The sequence below is a fragment of the Anabrus simplex genome, chromosome 6 (assembly GCF_040414725.1).
Source record: "Anabrus simplex isolate iqAnaSimp1 chromosome 6, ASM4041472v1, whole genome shotgun sequence".
NCBI lineage: Eukaryota > Metazoa > Arthropoda > Insecta > Orthoptera > Tettigoniidae > Anabrus > Anabrus simplex.
In genome coordinates, this window is record NC_090270.1 from 160459302 (window position 1) to 160481213 (window position 21912).

The 21912-nt window shown below is 39.6% G+C and overlaps 1 protein-coding gene across 1 annotated transcript in view; it reads left to right on the plus strand.

Moving 5' to 3' along the window:
• Window positions 1-21912, plus strand: part of LOC136875911 (uncharacterized) — a 469584-nt gene that overhangs the window by 175352 nt on the left and 272320 nt on the right. Inside the window, exons 2-3 of the mRNA XM_068228250.1 lie at window positions 6727-6812; window positions 17434-17524. Of these exons, the coding sequence (XP_068084351.1) occupies window positions 6727-6812; window positions 17434-17524 (177 nt within the window). The remainder of the gene's footprint in view (window positions 1-6726; window positions 6813-17433; window positions 17525-21912) is intronic.

Below are 21912 nucleotides of genomic sequence, written 5' to 3' on the forward strand. Positions count from 1 at the left end.
CACTCGCCTAGGTATTTGAAACTTCCTGTCCTTTTTATCTTTCCCTACATAACGTCTAGTTTGCTTCGTGCCAGCTTGATATTACATTTATTTATTTAGTAGTGGTGAAATTATGGCTTGTGGTCCTCTCTTACATTTCAACATCATGTAAATTTCAATTACAAAAGAGAAGTACGATAAATAATCTATATACTGTATTAAAGGAGTTTACTAAAAACAGCTTTGGCAAATCCGTCCGTCCGTTCTACGGGACCGATATGCTTCATTTCCGTTCTCTCTCTCTCTCTCTCGAAAATTACCTTTCGGTGAATTATGAGACTTTCATATGTCTCTAAGTTCAGCCAACTTTGACCAATCATAAAATCAAATCATTAAATGATCACTCCAATCATTGCAGGCGAAGGCTTACCCGACTTAACAGGTTGCTAAGCGACTAACACTTTAATTAATATTCTGAATATAATATGATTTTCATCCTTAGTAATTTCATTGCATGCAGCCATGTTTGATTACTACCTGTCAAGCCAGAGATTATACACTTCCTTTGATCACGGGAGAATACTATTCCCTGCTAGATACTCTTTGATTATTTGACCTTTTCCAGCTTCCAAATATATTGAATAGATGGCAGAGCGTTCCCAATAACTTACATGCTGCTAAGAGAAAAAAGTCTACGTACAAACAGACCTCATCAAGACATATGCCTTAGACACTCTTTACGGATGCCTATCGAAGGATAACCTAGCTACACTAGAAAGAGTGAAGGCCATGTGTATCTTGAAAAAGAAATGCTCGTTCGAAACTAACCTATGAGCTCACGAGACAACTGTTCTATTTCGAAGAACTGCGATTAAAAATGTCATTGCCTTCTACGACACAACAGTAAAATTTACATCAAGAACTGCAGGATAAAAAGGGCGATTATATGGATAGATTTTTACCAAACAAGCGGCATAATGACGACAGAATGGATACGCTCTTCTTATTAGATATTCATCAAACTATTGAAAAGAGCAGGAAAACAACTTGACTACGACAGGCATATCAAGACGAGTTATCTCATCTATTTATAACGAATGCTACGGAGGAGCACGCGTCCTCTAGTACATCGAAAAATGCATAACAACGAAAGATAACAATGGTCATTATACAGTAAGAAATCTGAGACATAACAGTAAAAGAAATATTCGAACGGGACTGTGTTAGTGTCCCGGCCGCTAGGCTTGACGTAGAATATGTACCGCATGATAGATGCAGAGATGGGGAGTAACTGAGTAAAAGTGATTGAATTACTTGTAACGATTACCTTTTAGTTTTTACTTTTCACAAAATATAATTTTTGCTCGTAATTTCTTTCTTTCTTAATCTGTATATCGTCCAGGGTTGGCTTTTCCCACGGACTCAGCGAGGGATCCCATCTCTACCGTCTCAAGGGCAGTGTCCTGGAGCGTCAGACTTTGGGTCGGGGATACAACAGGGGAGGTGGATTAGTACTTCACCCAGGCGGCCTTACCAGCCATGCTGAACAGGGGCCTTGTCGGGGGATGGGAAGGATGGAAGGGATAGACAAAGAAGAGGGAAGGATGCGGCCGTGGCCCTAAGTTAGGTACCATCCAGGCATTTGCCTGGAGGAGAAGTGGGAAACCACGAAGAACCAGTTCGAAGATGACTGAGGTGGGAATCGAACATCCCTCTTCTCAGTTAACCTCCCGAGACTGAGTGGATCCCGTTCCAACCCTGGTACCACTTTTCAAATTTCGTGGCTGAGCCGGGAATCGAACCCGGCTTCCAGGGGTGGCAGCTAATCATACTAACCACTACACCATAGGAGCGGAGTGCTCGTAATTTACTTCAGAAAATAAAATTGTAATCGTTACATTCTAGTAATTGATCGAGAGCCTGGCAACTTTGGAGCCCCTGCATTCGCAAGACGTCGCGCCAAGGGTGAAATTCCAGGATACGACGCGCACTGGTTCATAACTCGCAGGCTGTTGTGATTACTGGTTGGTCTTTAGATTATCTTATACTACGTGGTCGATATGGTGGTTGTGATCATTGTTTTAAGAGGAAGTACAACTGGGCAACCATCTTCTATTAACACTGATAAAAAGGAAAATGGAGGAGGTTGGACACTTCGAAGAAACAAAGTTATCGACAAAAGAAAGGAAGGATCACAAAAGGCGCCTACAAATAAAAACTGCCTTAGGCGTCGGGAAAGAAGAAGAGTTTGCTGAGGGTGGTCGGATAAGAAAAATGAAACCAGGGAGCATGACACAAGTAACGGAACCGTATCCGCCAACCCCTCCCAAGTTGAGAGTCCCTGGTCCTCCTTTTAGTCGCCTCTTACGACAAACAGGGGATATTGTAGATGTTATTCTACCTCTCCACCCCCACCCCCACAAGAGTAACGTGTTCGAGAATGGAACAGGAATTAACCTGTGAGGACGAAGGGGTTAAGAAAGGTTATGTGAACGAATCGTATCCACGAAATTTCACTGTAATTATTGTGCCAAACGGAAGATAATAATTCCTTTTACTCAAATAAAGTGTAAAATCTGCGGTAAATTAAGAAAGACAGTCGTTATTAGAGTAATATATATACGTACTTACGAGCTGTAGACAGGACTCCCTTATGTTGCATTCCGCAGCTCGTGCCGTCTTTTGTTTCTTTCTTGAGGTCCAGGACTAGCACCGACGAATGGGAGTGTTATGTCTGTGAATTCTCATTATTTTTGTCCATATGTCTAGCGTGGGCAGTTCAAAGAGCAAAATAACATGATCCCTGGACCAGTACATATATCACTTAATGAATGAGTTAGGGCACAAAACGAATGAGCAACATGAAGAAAACGACACCTAATTAATGCAAACAACTTCAGTGAGCAAAGACATCACACACGTGTTAGACACTTACGGAAGCGCTGGGACGTAGCCGAAAAAATAGTTGTAAAGTATGTATCCATACTTTTCTCTACAAGTAAAATATTTTGTACTATTTCTTCATTTACCGCAGATTTCACACTTTATTTGAGTAAAAGCAATCCTTATCTTCCATTTGGGACAAAAATTACAGTGAAATTTTGTGGATACGACTCGTTCACGTAACCTGTGACATGCATACTTTGCTTCGGAGCAATCACTTTGAAAGTGCTAAAAAAAACACAAACTGCAGTATTGCATTTTTCCTTGCAAACTTTGGTATCATTCCGCCTTCAAGTGAAAGAAGAAGTCAGTGATTCCCTAAAGATCGCGTCTTGTGAAGTAACTGTATTTGTAATTTTACTGATTACTTGTTGAAAAAGTAATTACTGTAGTAATCAATAAAAGAACAAAAAATTTATCAGGTAACTTTAATTGAGTCAGTAACTTTTATTTCGTACTTTTCCCATCACTGGATAAATGTGCCTGTCCAACCCTTGCCCCATTTCTCTACGGGGTCGGGTATTAATATGATGTGAGATGAATCTTCGTAGTGAGTTCTTACGACCGGATGCCTTTCCTGACGTCGTTCTCATCAGAGGAGTTGATGAGATGAAATGAATGACTTGTGATATTAGGGAGAGGGTGAAACCCGGTGCCAGCACGTAGCCTACTCCTGTCGAATAGTGCGGAGAGGTTTGGAATTTAATCCAGGCAATTGTCACGCAATCTAGTGATTATAACTTGTATATCACCACTTCTCCTACCCTGCCGGCCAACATTTGTAATGGTGATTTTTTCTAACCGGCCAACCACGGTGTCACACCATTGATACCTTAACAATTATGACCACCAGGCGGGCTAAGAATGCGCATCGCCTGATAGATGTTGTCAAAATAAAGAACCGTATGTGGTTAGTATGCTTGAGTCACAAGGTGTCATTGTATTATTATTTATTTTTTACAAGCTGCTTTACGTCGCACCGACACAGACAGGTCTTATGGCGACGATGGGATAGAAAGGAGCTAGGAGTGGGAAGGAAGCGGCCGTGGCCTTAATTAAGGCACAGCCCCAGCATTTGCCTGGTGTGAAAATGGGAAACCACGAAAAACCATCTTCAGGGCTGCCGACAGTGAGGTTCTAACCCACTATCTCCCGGATGCAAGCTCACAGCAGTGCACCCCTAACCGCGCGGCCAACTCGCGCGGTATTAAAATATTAAGGCACACTGCACAGTCAGGCTCGAAATAAAACACTCCAACGGCTTCATAGCAGTTTACAAATTTAAAAAATGTACTCTCACAACTCATCGGGTGGCTGAGGCTTAGCATTAGCACCACGTTTCGGGTTCTGTTTTCCAATCACGCATATTTGTTTTCCTTTACCGGTATCCAAATATTTCATGATTTTTATTGTGCGTCCTCTTTTTAACACAGTTTTAAACGCTCTTTCTTGAATTTTCATAATATTTTCCGAAAAACCTTTTCACACAATATTTTGTATAAAATACGCAAAGCAATTTAATTAAAAATGTTAAAAACATTTTTAAAAATTCGTGGTGTTTTACAGAAAATATAAAATTGAGCCTTCCAATTGTGAGTTTTAGTTCAGAACAAGACTACAGAACTTTACTTTCTCAGTAACTGTTCCTTCGCATCATTTATCCCCTAGAAATTTATCTTCTAGTCAGAGAAGTAGAGCAGTTTCCTTGATGGCCGTGTGCTATTGTTCCCTTTTCTCTAGGAGGGAAGTTGGAAAACAGGGAGTACACAGGTCTACTACAGAACTTCCTTCATCGAAATTGTACGTAATTTCAGCTGTTAAGTAAGACTTAAATCCCTTCGTAAAACTTCTGCACGCTATTAATTCGTACCTTGAAGACATCCGTGTACACACCATTTAGGGAATGTGCAGTTTTCAAGAATTATCTGAACTTTCTCTATTGCCTGTTTGCGTGTTCTGGCATTGACGTGTGACAAGCCAAAACTGCAGGCCATTGGGCTGAGATCCGCGAGCGATACGTCTTGTTAAATCATGTAATCGGTGAAATACTTCAATTATTATTGTGGAACAATCATTCACTATTGTAACCAACAACTGATTCTGGGTTAGGAAATATTCTTTCCACGCAATGCTTACCTTATTACACCACTTCTGCTGTTTCTCAGAGATCATTTAGAGCAAAGTACGCTACACTTTGAAAAATTGCACCCGTGTGTTCTAATGTAGGACTACGGAAACAGCCAAAGAGTGACGAACTGACTGCGGAAGGAGAGGTGAGAGGGAGGGGATCTCATTATTTTATCTCTTCAAACATCAATCACCATCAACCAAGCAGCAATTTCCAACTAACTCGCTCCACATGAATACTGCGGTGAGGTTTGGTATTGAATGAAGGCCCCTGGCACCCAACCTAGTGATTAGAAACTGTGTACGTACCACACTGATAGTGAGCATCTTTTGCACCAACGGGACCCGAAACCGCCAACCACGTTGTCGGACCATATAGACTTAACGTATTTCCTAGGGTGACCAGATATCCTCCCTTTTCCAGGATACTCTTACTTATTAACCCCATATACTGCGATCTGCATAAAGTACCAGAAAACTTTAAAATATCCTGTTATTTTTAATATTATCTTGCTAAAAATCCTGCAGAATATGATTTTTTTTTGTTTTTATTCCAGCAGCGCATGAAAGAATTTGCTTTAGTGGAGGAAGGGAACAAGGGTAGGGTAAAAACATTACCGAAATGACATATAAAATTTAGACAGTTTTTTAATAAGATGATATTTTGTGTTGTCACATCTATCATCTCTCTCTTTGTATAAATTCGTCTTTCTTTCTGTGATTTTTTAATATTAACAGGATATTTGGCTTTTATACCAAACAGTACAAATAAAAGCCTTTGTCATGTTAAGTTTGTCTGCTTGTTTTTTACGGTACATGGGAGAATTGGTGGATTTTCACGAAGGTTGGTATTTAAGTTTAGGATAAGCGCGAGTAGGATTTTAGCTATGATTGTTCAAAAAATTCGTCGCAGGGAGGTCGAACTGAGGACGCCTCTGGAGTTCCAGAATGTGAGACTTCAAATCCAGGCGTGGAGGAAGGAAGCTATGAGAGTGAGTAACCATCTATTGTAAAGGTGGTAAGAAAATGGAGAATAATATATAGGATAAGGGTTGTTCTGATTTTTACAGAAACTTGCAAATATTTATTTTATAAAATTGTATATGATCTTGTTTCTTTTTTTAATATATAGATATATTAGTCAAACAGTTAATTACCGGGCGAGTTGACCGTGCGGTTAGGGGCGCGCGGCTGTGAGCTTGCATCCGGGAGATAGTTGGTTCGAATCCCACTGTCGGCAGCCCTGAAAATGGTTTTCTGTGGTTTCCCATTTTCACACCAGGCAAATGCTGGGGCTGTACCTTAATTAAGGCCACGGCCGCTTCCTTCCTATTCCTAGGCCTTTGCTATCCCATCGCCGCCATAAGACCTATCTGTGTCGGTGCGACGTAAAACAAATAGCAAAAACAGTTAATAAAATGTATTTATGGTGGTACTGTACGCATCTCCTAACGTTTGCAAGGGGTAGCAGGTAAGGCCCAGTCAGCAGAGTAGCAGTTTTGCAGCTCTGTGAACACGATCCGAGTAGAATATTGTATGCACTATCATTTTATTATTATTGTTGTTAATATAAATTAAGGGATCCTATGGTGACCTCTGGCTCCCATTTATTATTATTATTATTATTATTATTATTATTATTATTATTATTAACAGTACCTTTTCTGTTTGTTCCAGTGTTCTTGGGTTCATATTGCTGCTGGTAGAAGCCAAAGTAGATGAACATCACAGACAACTCTCACCGGATCAGTACAATGTGACAGGTATGTTTACTTCTCTATATCCACGAGTGTCTGATTTCACTCCCTTGCTCTTCAAGTCACTACTGTACTAATAACAATACCAATAACCCTCAAAAAGTTAATACTACTATTTGTGAACCGAAGATGGGCCTACATTTGATTATAATTTCCACCGAGCCAATCTATGCACAAGATATGTATTAACATATTTACGGTTCACAAGCAAAACCCATTAAACTAATTTTTTGAGTTTTAGACATCTTCACACTGCCTATGTGAATTTTTCCGAAAAAATAAGAATTTCGAAAGGGCGCTATCCGGGAAGGATATCAGTGTTTATGAAATATCAAATATGTTATCACGGATAGGAGACAGGGGTTCATGAAATTATTTGGTGAAAACAACTAAAAGAAGTCAGGGAGAGAGAGAATTTGTTATAGGTTTCTGCTACAACCATCTATCGGAATCCCCTTCTGATTGATGACCTTTTGGAGCAGTAAATCTGATTAAATTAAAGAATGAAGAAGCAGGGATAATAATAATGGGAGATTTCAATACCTAGGTACAAAGGTAGATGAAACAAATCCAATGTACGATAGAGAAATAGATGAAATATTTATAGAAATAGGGAGAAGTAAAGATAAAGAATGCAACAAGAATGGAGATAAATTATTATAAATGTGTGAAATAGAGTAAGTTTAAATTCTGAACAGTGGATGACAGGGAGATGAAAGAGTAAACTTAACATTTATTTAAAAAAGGACTATTCCAGATACTGTAACAAACCCATTGCATAATTTAAAAATTCTCATTCTCATTCTGAAAGTAGTTATCGGCAATGAAATCTTTGAAATCGGCTTTCCACAGAAGTAGTATTTTAAACTTAATATACTTCGCTTGTAAACTCGTGATTTTTACGTATAATTGTGTATTCACTGTATGTGCATTGATATATTTTTTTCATCTCTAGTTTAAAGCTAATTTTAGTTAATATATTCAAATTTGGATCCATCTCAAGATATTTATCTTGTAAAGGCGTAAAGTGAAGACGTTCAGATTATAAACTTATGTGAAATGTTATAGATATTATATAATTGTTGATGCTGAAGTTTTGTGGTTACGTATCAGTGTTAACGCGGAACGGCATGCTCCAGAAGGTTTATACTGTAGACAATGTTGACTCTGATCTACAATTATTGGAGCTAATCGACTTTTAAACTGATAGGGACCTAAAATAATAAGAAGAACGTATGTGACTTTTAACAAGCATTTCCTTCAGGAAAGATTTTCACTTTTGAAAACATGAAAACCAAAGCAGAGAAGCCACTTGTCAGATTATAACTTAAAGCATAGGCTACGCAAACATTGACTCCTGGCTCTGAAAAACTGGGACAGTGAAAATGAATTCAAACATCACGAAGTAAACAACATGAACACCCATTGCAATTCAAGAATAATACTTTAGTGCTTGTTTTATATTAAAGATCATCTTCCTATATATATTGTGTGATTTACTGTATTTAATGGAACGATTTTCTGTTTTGGTTTTTATTTTTTTACTTACCGATTATAACATACATATATCACCATTAAAGACTTTTATGCCTTTCAGCGTTCAGTCTTCAAGCCTCTGTGAATTTATTAAACGTCGGCACAATCCTCTATTTGCAACTAGTGCTGTGGCCTCATTTACTTCTATACTTCTTATATTTAAATCGTTAGAAACTGGGTGTAACCATCGTCGTCTTGGTCTCCTTCTAATTCTCTTACCCTCCATAACAGAATCCATTATTCTCCTAGGAACCTATCCTCCTCCATTCGCCTCACATGACCCCACCACCGAAGCTGGTTTATGCGTACAGTTACATTCATCGAGTTCATTCCTAACTTAGCCTTTATCTCCTCATTTCGAGTACCCTCCTCCCATTGTTTCCACCTGTTTGTACCAACAATAATTCTCGCTACTTTCATGTCTGTTACTTCTAACTTATGAATAAGATATCCTGAGTCCACCCAGATTTCCCTCACGCAAAGCAAAGTTGGTCCGAAATCAGACCGATGTAAAGATACTTTCGTCCGGGAACTGACTTCCTTCTTAAAGAACACTGTTGATCGCAACTGCGAGCTCACTGCATTAGCTTTACTACACATTGGTTCAACCTCACTTACTATATTACCATCCTGGGAGAACATACAACCTAAATACTTAAAATTATTTACCTGTTCCACCTTTGTATCACCAATCTGACATTCAATTCTGTTGAATCTTTAACCTACCGTCATCAGTTTAGTCTTCGAAAGGCTAATTTTCATACAACACTCATTGCACCAAGTTTCAAGATATTAGACTGTAGGCTTTCGGCACAATCTGCCATTAAGACCATGTCGCCAGAATAAGCCAGACTGCTTACTACATTTCCACATAACTGACACTTTATACCTTTCAGCAGATGTTCCATGTAAACTACGAACAGCAAAGGTGAAAGATTACAGCCTTGTCTAACCCCTGTAAGTACTCTGAACCAAGAACTCATTCTACCATCAATTCTCACTGAAGCCCAATTGTCAACATTAATGCCTTTGATTGATTTTAATAATCTACCTTTAATTCCATAGTCCCCCAGTATGGCGAACATCTTTTCCCTCAGTACCCTGTCATATGCTTTCTCTAGATCTACGAAACATAAACACAACTGCCTATTCCTCTCGTAGCTTTTTTCAATTAGCTGGCGCATACTGAAAATCTGATCCTGACAGCCTCTCTGTGGTCTGAAACCACACTGGTTTTCATCCAACTTCCTCTCAACCACTGACCGCACCCTCTCGTCCAAGATGCTAGTGAATACTTTGCCTGGTATACTAATCAATGAGATACCCCGATAGTTGTTGCAATTCTTCCTGTTCCCTTGCTTAAAGACAGGTGCAGTTACTGTTTTTGTCCAATCTGAAGGTACCTTACCAACACTCCATGCTAATCTTACTACTCTATGAAGCCATTTCATCCCTACCCTCTCACTATACTTCACCATTTCAGGACTAGTTTCATCTATTCCTGCTGCTTTATGACAATGGAGTTTATTTACCATCCTTTCCATTTCTTCAAGCGTAATTTCACCAATATCATTTTCGTCCTCCCTGTGTGCTTGGTTGTTCGCGACACCACCAGGAAGATTTCATTTTACACTGAGAAGATTTTCAAAATACTCCCTCCACCTGTCCAGTGATTCCCTGAGATCTATCATGAGTTCACCTGAATTACCCAAAACAATGTTCCTTTCCTTTTTCCCTCGCTTTCTGAGATTCTTTATTACTGTCCAGAAAGGTTTCCCTGCTGCTTGACCTAACCTTTCCATGTTATTACCAAAATCTTCCCACGATTTATTTTTGTATTCAACAACTATTTGTTTCGCTATGTTTCTTTTATCTACGCACAATTGCCTGTCTGCATCGACCCTTGTTTGTAGCTGTTTCTGATAAGATTTCTTTTTACGTTTACAAGCTGCTCTCACTTCATCATTCCACCAAGATGTTCGCCTTTTCCCATCTTTACACACAGTTGTTCCTAGGCATTCCCTTGCTGTTTCTACTACAGCATCCCTGTATGTCACTCATTCTATTTCTATATCCTGAACCTGCTTACTGTCCACTGTTCGAACCACTCACTAATCACATCCATGTACTTCTGTCTAATGTCTTCGTCCTGGAAATTTTCTACCCTTATTCGTTTGCAGACAGATTTCACTTTCTCTGTCCTAGGTCTAGAGATACTTAGTTCATTACAGATCAGGTAGTGGTCTGTATCATCGAAATTTCCCCGAAAAACCCGTACATTACAAACGGAATTCCTTAATTCGAAGTCGGTTAAGATATATATAGTCTATTATGGATCTGGTACCCCTAGCCTCGTATGTGTAGCGGTGAATAATCTTATGCTTGAAGAATGTATTCGTAACTGCTAAACCCATACTAGCACAGAAGTAAAGTAAACGCTTCTCATTCCCTATAGCTTCCATATCTTCCTCACATTTACCAATCACCCTTTCATAACCTTCAGTTCTATTTCCAACTCTCACATTGACATCGCCCATTATCACTATCCTACCCTTGCTGCTGACCCTGACTACGATGTCACTCAATGCTTCATAAAACTTGTCAATTTCATCCTCATCTGCACCCTCATATGGTGAATACACTGAGACAATTCTCGTCCTGATTCCTCCAACTGCCAAATCTACCAACATCATTCGCTCATTTACGTGCCTAACAGAAACTATGTTGCGTGCAATGGTATTCCTGATAAACAGCCCTACCCCACACTCTACCTTTCTTCTACGTGTCGTGCTATTTCGTCCAGGTGCCATTTCGTCCAAATTCCACGAACAGAGGCAGGTGGTTAACTCTCTACCGGCCCACTAGTGCTATTTCGTCCGAACACCTGTGATTGGCAGTTTGACAGGTCTACAATAACTGTTTCATTTCATTGCTTTCCTTGTTAGAAATAAGTAAATTTTTGATGTTTGTAAAAATGGACGTTACTCGCTCCGCTCGTTTTCCACCAGTCAACTATATTTTACAATGAACTGCTTATAATGTAAACAACATAGTGAGAATAAAAACAAATATTTTCACAAATCAGGCGATAATTCAAATATATCCAAAGTTGCATTACTAAAACATCTGTTTAAATAAATATATTATCCTATATCAAGCAGGAATATTTGTTTATTCATTAAAATTAGATGGGGACTTTGAAGGGCTTTAGGGAGCCTAAGGGAATTTGGGGAAATCATGTCCTTTCGAAACATCTAGGGAAAGTTCCCTTTAATTTGACACCTAATCATCAAAATCGGACTTATAATAAAATTGTAGTTCACTGGACAAAAAATTCCTAACGGAATTAAATATAATATACTCACTATTAACTGCGTTCCTCGAGACTGCTATGAAGTCACGTTCAGCCAATTTTTACATTACTACAATGGTTTGAATAAAGACACAAACCAAATCTGGCAATACAAAAAGCGGCCTTTCAGCCTCATCAAGATTTGTGCCTATTTACAATGTGTACAATGTATGCAACAGCTAATGCGTTGTCCGATGATGCAAATCAGTAACTTTTTGGTTCCTCTAATTCATTTTAATTATTTAGGAGACGTCCCTCAAAAACTTTTCAATGTCTCGTGACTTCTCCAATTTTTTAATGACTCTTTCTATTCTGTTGTCCATTACAATGTACTTGTTTCTGCTCTTTAGACCTTCTAAATTTAGGTCAATCCTGATGGTTTTCGTGCCGGAATATTCTGCTTTTTTCTTTAGTGCCATAATTAGGTGTTTCATTCGAGGGCGTGGTTTGCCTACGATTGCATTCAAGCGATGGTTCCATCCTTCCACAGCGTTGTTGGTATGATGTCGCCTGCCGGTACAATTCCATGCATCAATTGGGAAACGAGGGTCAATGAAATAGTCAAAAAACTCATTGAGTTTCTCATGTGCTACAGCAAAACTGTTGATGTGTACCCAGCCTTCCTCCACATCTATTGTCTTTAAAAAGGCCAGAACAGCGCACATTCTCACGGAGTCTCGTATTTCCTGGCGTGTGTTGTAATCTTTGGCAAGCCCAAGGTTTTGTACATTCCTCCATAGACTTTGAGAAAAATGAAAACAGCACCCGTGAAATTCTGCAGCAGGAAATACAATGTTGATTGCCTCGATCACTCCAGCTTCGAAATCTGCGTCTACTGTCTCAGGGGACCAGTCTGGAATCACCCGAAGAATGGTGTTAAACAGGCGAATGTAAGTTGACTTTCTCTTGTCAGGAAGTAATGCAAAAACTATGGGGGTTACGTCTGTTTCTTCCACAGTGCTTCCTAAATCTACATGGATGGTGTACAACTGAGAAAATTGTTTGCTAACACTCTTAAAGGTGCCATCCATGAAGAAATTCTTATTTTATTTTAATGCAGTTTTTCCTGGGGAACTGGCAAATATACCTATCCGCTCACCATCACAGTCTTCAGCTAGTAAGAAATTATTTTCATCTGCCATCTTCAAACTTTCTGAATTCAGCTCAACTTCATCTCGATGATTGGGTTCAGCCTGAATTCGTTGAGCATCCCTTCGCTGTCTATGCAGAGTAGACTTGCAGTTGTATAATTGAGGAATTCTGGTAACTAGTTCAAATAAATACGGATTGTAGAAGAGGTTTGAATTTGTCGTCAAAGATCTGAAACCAAAAGAAACTAACTAGACTATCTATATAAATAAAATAAGAGTTATGTCTGTACATTACTCGGAATAGTGAAATTTTTGGCATAATTTCATGTATTGAATTGAACTTTATCTCAATGTCTGTCTGTCTGTCTGTCTGTCTGTCTGTCTGTCTGTCTGTCTGTCTGTCTGTCTGTCTGTCTGTCTGTCTGTCGAGGAAGACGTCGATCGCAGAATGTAAACTTGCGTGGCTAGTTTACTTCCTTCGGCCTTCAGCCTCAGGATTTGCAAGGAGTTCAAACTGAATTTAAATCAATATATCCCTTTTTAAAAGCCAGTGGGGCGGCATCCTAGAGTCTGGGGCGTCAATATTGTCACTAATAAAAATATAAACCTACCTTTGAAATGAATTTATCAGTTTCTTTACGGGCTTTCTTCTTTCCCTGTGCCATAGACTTCTGGACTTCTTGTGCAGCCACATCAGGAAGACACTATTATGGATATCTTCTTTAACAATTTCACGGTTTATAATAAACACTTTTCCACTACAAAATCGGTTGACACAACTTCACCGCACTTCTTCTCATTCTTAACCGTATACCGATACCCGTTAAGTAATAAACTAGGTTGGCCCCTTGTGGTGGTTGAAAACTCCATAATTAAAAAAGATGTTAATTCATAGAGATATTTCGAACGAATGAAATCTCTGTTCATAAACAAAGGTGGGGAGGGGAGGAATGGAATTTCGCGGCAGGGGTGAGTGGGAAATCCTACAGCCAGTTGTGGATATCCCACAACCTGTTGTGGTGCACGTAAGCGTTAACCTGCACTGCCTCAACCCTTGTCAGTATTTCGTCTGGACGAGATGGCACTCATTAACTTGTGTAATAATTTGTAAGACCGAGCTGGACGAAATGGCACGTTTTTCAAGGAAATTTGTTGCTGGACGAAATGGCACTAAAGCATCAAGTACACTTTATAATCTCCTATCTCTTCCTCGTTATCTCCCCTTACCCGAATATCACTTACTCCTAGCACATTCAGATGCATCCTCTTTGCTGACTCAGCCAGTTCTACTTTCTTTCTTTCATAAGCCCTATTAATACTGATAGCTCCCTATCGAATTCCATTTCGTTATATTCCTTACTCCCGGCTTTCTCTCACCCAAAGGTCCCTTTCTATACGTATTCCAGCAATGTTTAATACATTATCTATCAACAAGAACCTAGACATCTTCGTAACGTTTCCTTCCTTCTGTCATGATATTTCTAATATAATTTAATTTTCCTTCTTGTTCATTCCAGTTCTGCTCTTGTATTTACTGTAAATGTATTTTTCTTTGTTAATATCATTGTTTATGTAAATATGTATTATATATGATTGTACAGTTTTGATTGTGTATATTTGTGTTCTTTGTAAATATTTATATATCTTTCATTTTAGATTCATATCTATTGTACATAGCTCGGATCTTTGTAATGCGGCGTTATGCTGTTGCTGATCCTGAATAAATAAATAAATAAATAAATAAATAAATAAATAAATAAACAAATAAATAAATAAATAAATAAATAAATAAATAAATAAATAAATAAATTGTTTCCAAGGAATCCCTCGTCTGTCAAATGGGAGTGGGACTCCGTTACTCCCACAGGTCCGAGGCTTGCTTAAAATGTTCTGAGCTCGGTAAATTCATGAAGAAGGATGCTACCCTACTTACACATAGTCCAAATGAGGATATCTCCTCTAACGGGTTAGGGACCACCGGTGGATTGTATAGTCCTATCCGCCCGAGCACAAGGAGGGCCATGACTCAGAATATGTCCGAGATGCCCACTCCCATTCCATAGCAAACTGGTATCCCGACTCTCAGGACCACTTACTAGGCCACTCAACCGTTGCCCATGGTTCACGAACTAGGACGTGACTACAGTAACGCACACCATGAAACATAACGATTATAAAATTTGTTAAAAATTGAGATTTACTTCGCAATACCTAGACATGTTACTTTTAATAGAATAATGCAATACTAAGTTACGGTATGCATTTTCTCGCATGTTTTCATTACACATTAGAGTAGTTTGAAAGCATGTGCATTTCATTAAAATATAAAAACGCCGTGTGAAAATAAAACAGGTTCTTGATATCTACAAATGCACTATCCAAAATTTCCTCCTTTTTGTTACTCCAAGACTTCGGTATCGAGCGCCTGAGACACGTCAACAACACTATTAGTTGTTTGAGCCTGGCCTAGAACTAACGGACAAGGAGCATGCTGAGCTCTACTAAGATAATGTGAAGCATCCTGTATTTTCGGACTCCCTCAGTAAGTACCATAAAGGCCAGATATTGGCGGGCGTTAGTAGCCGGGTGACTTCATCGGTAGCTTCTCACCAAGGTGCCTGTAGTCAAAAGAAGGGGGATTTTCGAAATGAAAAGACACGTTTCAATTATTCTTACCCTACTTAGGACTACTGTCAAATAAACATCCAAGTTTTCTTATTGGGCATCTTGTCATCTGACGTCCTCTGGTTTCCAAATTCGTAGAATGTATTGCATGGAGGCACATTTGGTTAGGTCAACGCTGTCTCAAAGTCCAATTGTTTAACTTATTTCCTTCTCTGCCAATCAACTTCCATAGGGAGGAATGTTTACATTTCCAGAAAGATAACTGGCAAAAGGCCTGTGCAATATTTGTTTTTCATTTTTACCCTCTTGCACTGCCTTGATTTTCCGAAATACCTAATATAAACAGGCATCACAGCACTGGTCTCCAAATTATTTACCATGTAAAGAAATACTCGAGTGACGTAATCCAGCTTTAAGAGCAGAGGCACAGGAGAATGGTATTGTAGCCCTTGATGTATGATTATTCTGGAGCCCAAAATTTAAAAATGCAATAAGTATCTCTTAAGTGTTTGAATTCCATTTCCTTGTTTTACTTTTAAGGCTGAATAGATAAACTGGGGAACGTCGTAGAATGAAATTTATATGGTCCTTCAGTCCCATGAAAGGCGATACTTACTCTCCAGTTCTAATAGGTCTAAATTTATACCCATGTCACAAAATTCCGGCACTTCGGTATCTCAGAAAACTCTTAAAGTCGTTAGTGAGACGTAAACCCGATATCATTATTATCGTCTTTGGTGAGATATTTGAAGACGGAAAAATTCACAGCATGAAATATGGTTCACTTAGGCATGTAAAAATAAACTGGTGAATGCGTTAAGCTATCATTAAAGGTAGAACTGTACGTAAACAGATAAACCTTCTGAGAGAATCTTGTTTTCACTACTAAGAGCGTTGATAGTAATTAACTTCAATCGTGCGACCTCTTAGTGAGAGGAGCTTATTCTTCTTCTTCTTCTTCCTCTTCTTCTTCTTCTTCTTCTTGTACCGAGCAAGTGGTCGTGTGTTTGGGTCACGTAGCTATCAGCTTGCATTCAGGAGATAGTGGGTTCGAACCCAACTGTCGGCAGCCCTGAAGATGGTTTTCCGTGTTTTCCCACTTTCACACCAGGCAAATGCTAATGCTGAAAATTAAGGCCACGGTCGCTTCCTTCCCACTCCTAGCCCTTTCCTATCTCATTGTGGCCATAAGACCTATCTGTGTCGGTGCGACGTAAAAAAATATCATTTGTCCAGAACTGGCCCGAAGAGCGTTCTAGAGAGTTTCAACGAATGTTGTAGCCACCTCGTTCACCCGATATGAACCCTATCGAGCATTTATGGAACGTGGTGGTGAGTTCCATCCACATCCAAGATCCTGCACCTACAAATAGCAGGAAGCTGTGGATAGCTATCCAAATAGCATCGGTCAGAATCTCCCCACAGGTGTTTCTTCCTCTTATGGAACCGAGCTCGATAGCTGCAGTCGCTTAAGTGCGGCCAGTACCGGTATCCAGTATTCGGGAGATAGTAGGTTCGAACCCCACTGTCGGCAGCCCTGAAAATGGTTTTCCGTGGTTTACCATTTTCACACCAGGCAAATGGTGGGGCTGTACCTTAATTAAGGCCACGGCCGCTTCCTTCCCACTCCTAGCCCTTCCCTGTCCCATCGTCGCCATAAGACCTATCTGTGTCGGTGCGACGTAAAGCAACTAGCAAAAAAAAAAAAAAAAAAAAAAAAAAAAAAAAAAAAAAAAAAAAAAAAAACCTCTTATAGAATCGATGCCACGGCGAGGTGCTGCACTTGGTCGAACTATAAGAGGACCTGCACTGTACTAGACCCCTATATCTTGACTGTTAGCACATCAGTGTATTATTGTTATTATTATTATTATTATTATTATTATTATTATTATTATTATCATTATCTCCATTGCTCTTGAGCTGTCCTTGGAACTGAAATATATATAAAAGGCACATCCTTACTTTAATGAATGCAAAGTTTAACAAGTTGATCTACAAAAGTTCTTTGTTTCTCTTGCAGATTACGTTGCGAATTTGCTGGATCCTAATTTACAAGTACGGCTGCGAGCAGCTCTCTTGGCGGAGAACTTCGCCAAGAACCCCAATCTATGGTAAGTCAAATCCATTACCGTGAGAACTGTATTCTCTGAAGAGAAAGCGAATTTTCCTTTAATTAGTAAAGTTTACCATATTCCATGTGATTTACAATTTAGATCGAGCCTCCGTGACTCAGGTGGCAGCGTGCCGGCCTCTCACCGCTGGGTTCCGTGATTCAAATCCCAGTCACTCCATGTGAGATTTGTGCTGGACAAAGCGGAGGTGGGACAGTTTTTTCTTCGGGTACTCCAGTTTTCCCTGTCATCTTTCATTCCAGCAACACTCTCCAATATCATTTCATTTCATCTGTCATTCATTAATCGTTTCCCCAGAGGAGTGCGACAGGCTTGGGCAGCCGGCACAATTCCCATCCTCGCCGCTAGATGGGGCTTCATCCATTCCATTCCTGACCCGGTCGAATGACTGGAAACAGGCTCTGGATCTTTTTTTTTCAATTTAGACCTTTTGGATGATGGAGCATTTGGTTTTAGGATTAGGTGAAATTATTCATTTCATTTCTTTCACAATTCTTTATTATGCTTACACTTCACGCTTTTTCTCCTTTTGGTTACAAAAAAATGAATTCAGCCCGTACTGTGTTATTTAGGCAATATCCCGAATAAAATGAACGTAAAATGGAAACCAAACACATGAAATTGATCATGCTATCTCCCTGTGCAGGAAGTGTGTGTACCCTTAGGCGGATAAAGAGTAGAATGGCTGTGGAGGTTTGGAAACAAAAAATTTCATATATTCATAAGTTAGAAGTAACAGACATGAAAGTGGTAAGATGGCGCTTTTGAAGGACGGATAAAGAGTCCGTTCGTCTCTCCCTGCCAGTACGCAGAAGATCTCTGGTGATACACTTGTGGTTTAGTCGAAAAGAAGCAAAACATCAAAACAGCTCAAAAAACGTCCGGATTACATCACCGTCTGGTAGAGTAAAGCGGAAGTCGAAATTTAAGCGAAAATAGATTAGATGGCGTTAAATCAAAAATGCCTGCACACGGAAGCTGATTTTTTTTTTTTTTTTTTTTTTTGCTAGTTGCGTTACGTCGCACCGACACAGATAGGTCTTACGGCGACGATGGGACAGGAAAGTGCTAGGAGTGGGAAGGAAGCGGCCGTGGCCTTAATTAAGGTACAGCCCCAGCATTTGCCTGGTGTGAAAATGGGGAAACCACGGAAAACCATTTTCAGGGCTGCCGACAGTGGGGTTCGAACCTACTATCTCCCGAATACTGGATACTGACCGCACTTAAGCGACTGCAGCTATCGAGCTCGGTCACGGAATCTGAGGTCGTACGATTAGGCTTATAGATCCTCCTAATGAAAGGTCTATATTTTCCAAACTAATTAGACAACGAAGGCCGTGGTTTACACTAATTAGTAAATAGGGTCATTCCTTATGTTTATAATAATAAATATGACCCCCTGGAGTGGTTTGTACAAGGTGCTTTACGTCGCACCGTCACAGACAGGTCTTGTGGTGACGATGGGATAGGAAAGGGCTAGGTGAAAGAAAGGAAGCGACCGTCATCTTAATTAAGATATAACCCTAACATTTGCCTGGTATAAAAATGGGAAACCACGGAAAATGATCTTCAGGTCTGCCGACAGTGGGGTTCGGGTGCATTGTCCCCCGAATGGAAGTTTACAGCTACATGACCCAAATCGCGCAGCCGCTCGTTCGGTACTTGGTTCGTAATTCAGTGCCTCATTGCATGAGTGTTCGTAATACATTACTTTTATCGTTGTTTCTCGCGTTTAACAATTTCAATTAAATATTTACGTACATCTACCAAGTAGATATTATTAGAAATGTTATCAGTTCTTTACAACTAAACACTGAACCGAAATCGTAGCAAACACTTAATTACAACCTGAACTAGAAAATGTGTATTATTATTATTATTATTATTATTATTATTATTATTATTATTATTATTATTATTTCGTTGCGGCGAGCTAAGGACCACGTCATTTCAAGTGTTTCCCTTGAGCTTTAATATTGGTCCAGTATTCCTTCATTCGTATACGGTGTTGCTCCTTTCGCTCTTCCGTCCATGTCTTTCCAGTTTTCATCTTCGGCTTTGGTAGGAAACTCTGATGTTCTTAGAGTGTTTTCATAAGTGGGACACGCTCCTGGATATCTTCAAATGAGATCCCAATCTCCTGCAGATCTTTCTGTACCTCATTGAACTATGCCCCCTTTGCCTTTTTCTCTTGGAGGAAAGTGAAAATGCGGTTGGTTAACCGTGTTGAATTAATTCGGGCCATGTGTCCATAAAAAGTAATCCTCCTTTTTTCGCATCACATCAGTTATTATTATTATTATTATTATTATTATTATTATTATTATTATTATTATTATTATTATTATTATTATTATTATGACTGATTGCTAGGCTGGTGAAGCTCTTGTAAGGCAGACCTTCGGACGAGAGTGGGTGGTATAGGTGGAGGATAGCGTTGTGTGTGGTGTGAGAGTTATAGGAATGTTGGGGACAGCACAAATATCCAGTCCCCAAGTTTTAAGACTGAAATCTCTCGACGCAGTAGCGAATCGAACCTGGTGTCACGAGTACCGAAGACCAAGTAGCTGACCACTCAGCGACGCAGTCGGATATTTACATAATGGTCTATGTGTACGGAAACCATCGAATTTAAGCAAACCATGAAGGTCCTTAGTTCTGGTCTAATGAAGTTATAATATATGTTCAAAACTGATCTAAATATTTCAGACCGGGCGAGTTGGCCGTGCGCGTAGAGGCACGCGGCTGTAAGCTTGCATCCGGGAGATAGTAGGTTCGAATCCCACTATCGGCAGCCCTGAAGATGGTTTTCCGTGGTTTCCCATTTTCACACCAGGCAAATGCTGGGGCTGTACCTTAATTAACGCCACGGCCGCTTCCTTCCAACTCCTAGGCCTTTCCTATCCCATCGTCGCCATAAGACCTATCTGTGTCGGTGCGACGTAAAGCCCCTAGCAAAAAAAAAAAAATTCAGAGCTCTTGCTGGGCACACTGCCGTGGTACAGGACATAAAATGAGCAATTTTAATTAAAATTAGCGAGACTGGGCATTCTAAGTTCTGTTAAGTAGAGAAGTGCCCGAGATGCAAGATACATACATACATACATACATACATACATATTCATTACAGACTCTTATGCCTTTCAGCGTTCAGTCTGTAAGCCTTTGTGAATTAACGAAACGCCTTCATAACCCTCTATACGTAACTAGCTCTATAGTCTCGTTTATTTCTGTACCTCTTATCTTTAAATCATTAAAATCTGAGTCTAACCATCACCGTCTTGGTCTCTTTCTCCTACTACGCCAAGTCTTTGATATGAAATCTACCCTCCTCCATTTGCCTCACATGACCCCACCATCGAAATTAGTTTATGCGTAAATATTTATCCATGGAATTTATTCACAACCCAAGTCTTTATCTCCTCATTCCGAGTACTTTCCTGCCATTGTTCCCACTTGTTTGGATCAGCAATCATTCTCGGTACTTTAAAGTCTGTTACTTCTCCTAACGTATAAATAAGATATGCTGAGTCCATCCAGTTTTCGCTCCCGTACAGCAAAGTTGGTCTGGAAAAGACCTGTATGAAAATAGCTTCGTTCGGGAGCTAACTTCATTCTTACAGAATACCGTTGATCGCAACTGCGAGCTCACTGCATTAGTTTTTCTGGACCTTGATTCAATCTCACTACCATCCAGGGAGATTGCATACACTAACTACTTGAAATGATCTACCTGTTCCAGTTTTGTATTCCTGATCTGACTTCAAACTTCTCTACCGACATCGCTTTAGTCTTGGAAATACTGATGTTTGTAACATACACACTGCACATATTTTCAAGTTCCAAGATATCAGATTGCAGGCTTTCAGCAGAGTCTGTCGTTAAGACAAAGTCATCGACATAGGCTACACTCTTTACTACATTTCGTCCTAATTGAACCCCTCCCTGTCATTCTATACCTTTCAGCAAATGGTCCATGTATACTACAAACAACAAAGGTGAAAAATGATAGCCTTGTCTAACCCCTGTAACTACCCTGAACCAAGAACTCGTTCTACTATCAATTCTCACCGTGGCCCAAATGTCAAACATAAATGGCTTTGATTGTCTGTAATTACTTAACTCTAATCCGATAATCCTTCAGAACAGCTAACATCTTTTCCCTCGGTACTCTGTCATATGCCTTCTCTACAACTGTCTATTCCTTTCGTAGATATTTTTAATTAATTGGCGCATACTGAAAATCTGGTCCTGACAACCCCTCTGTAGTCTTAAAACATGCTGGTTTTCATACAACTTACTTTCAACCATTGATCACGCGCCCATTTCCGAAATGCCAGTGAACACCTTGCCTGATATAGCTTATT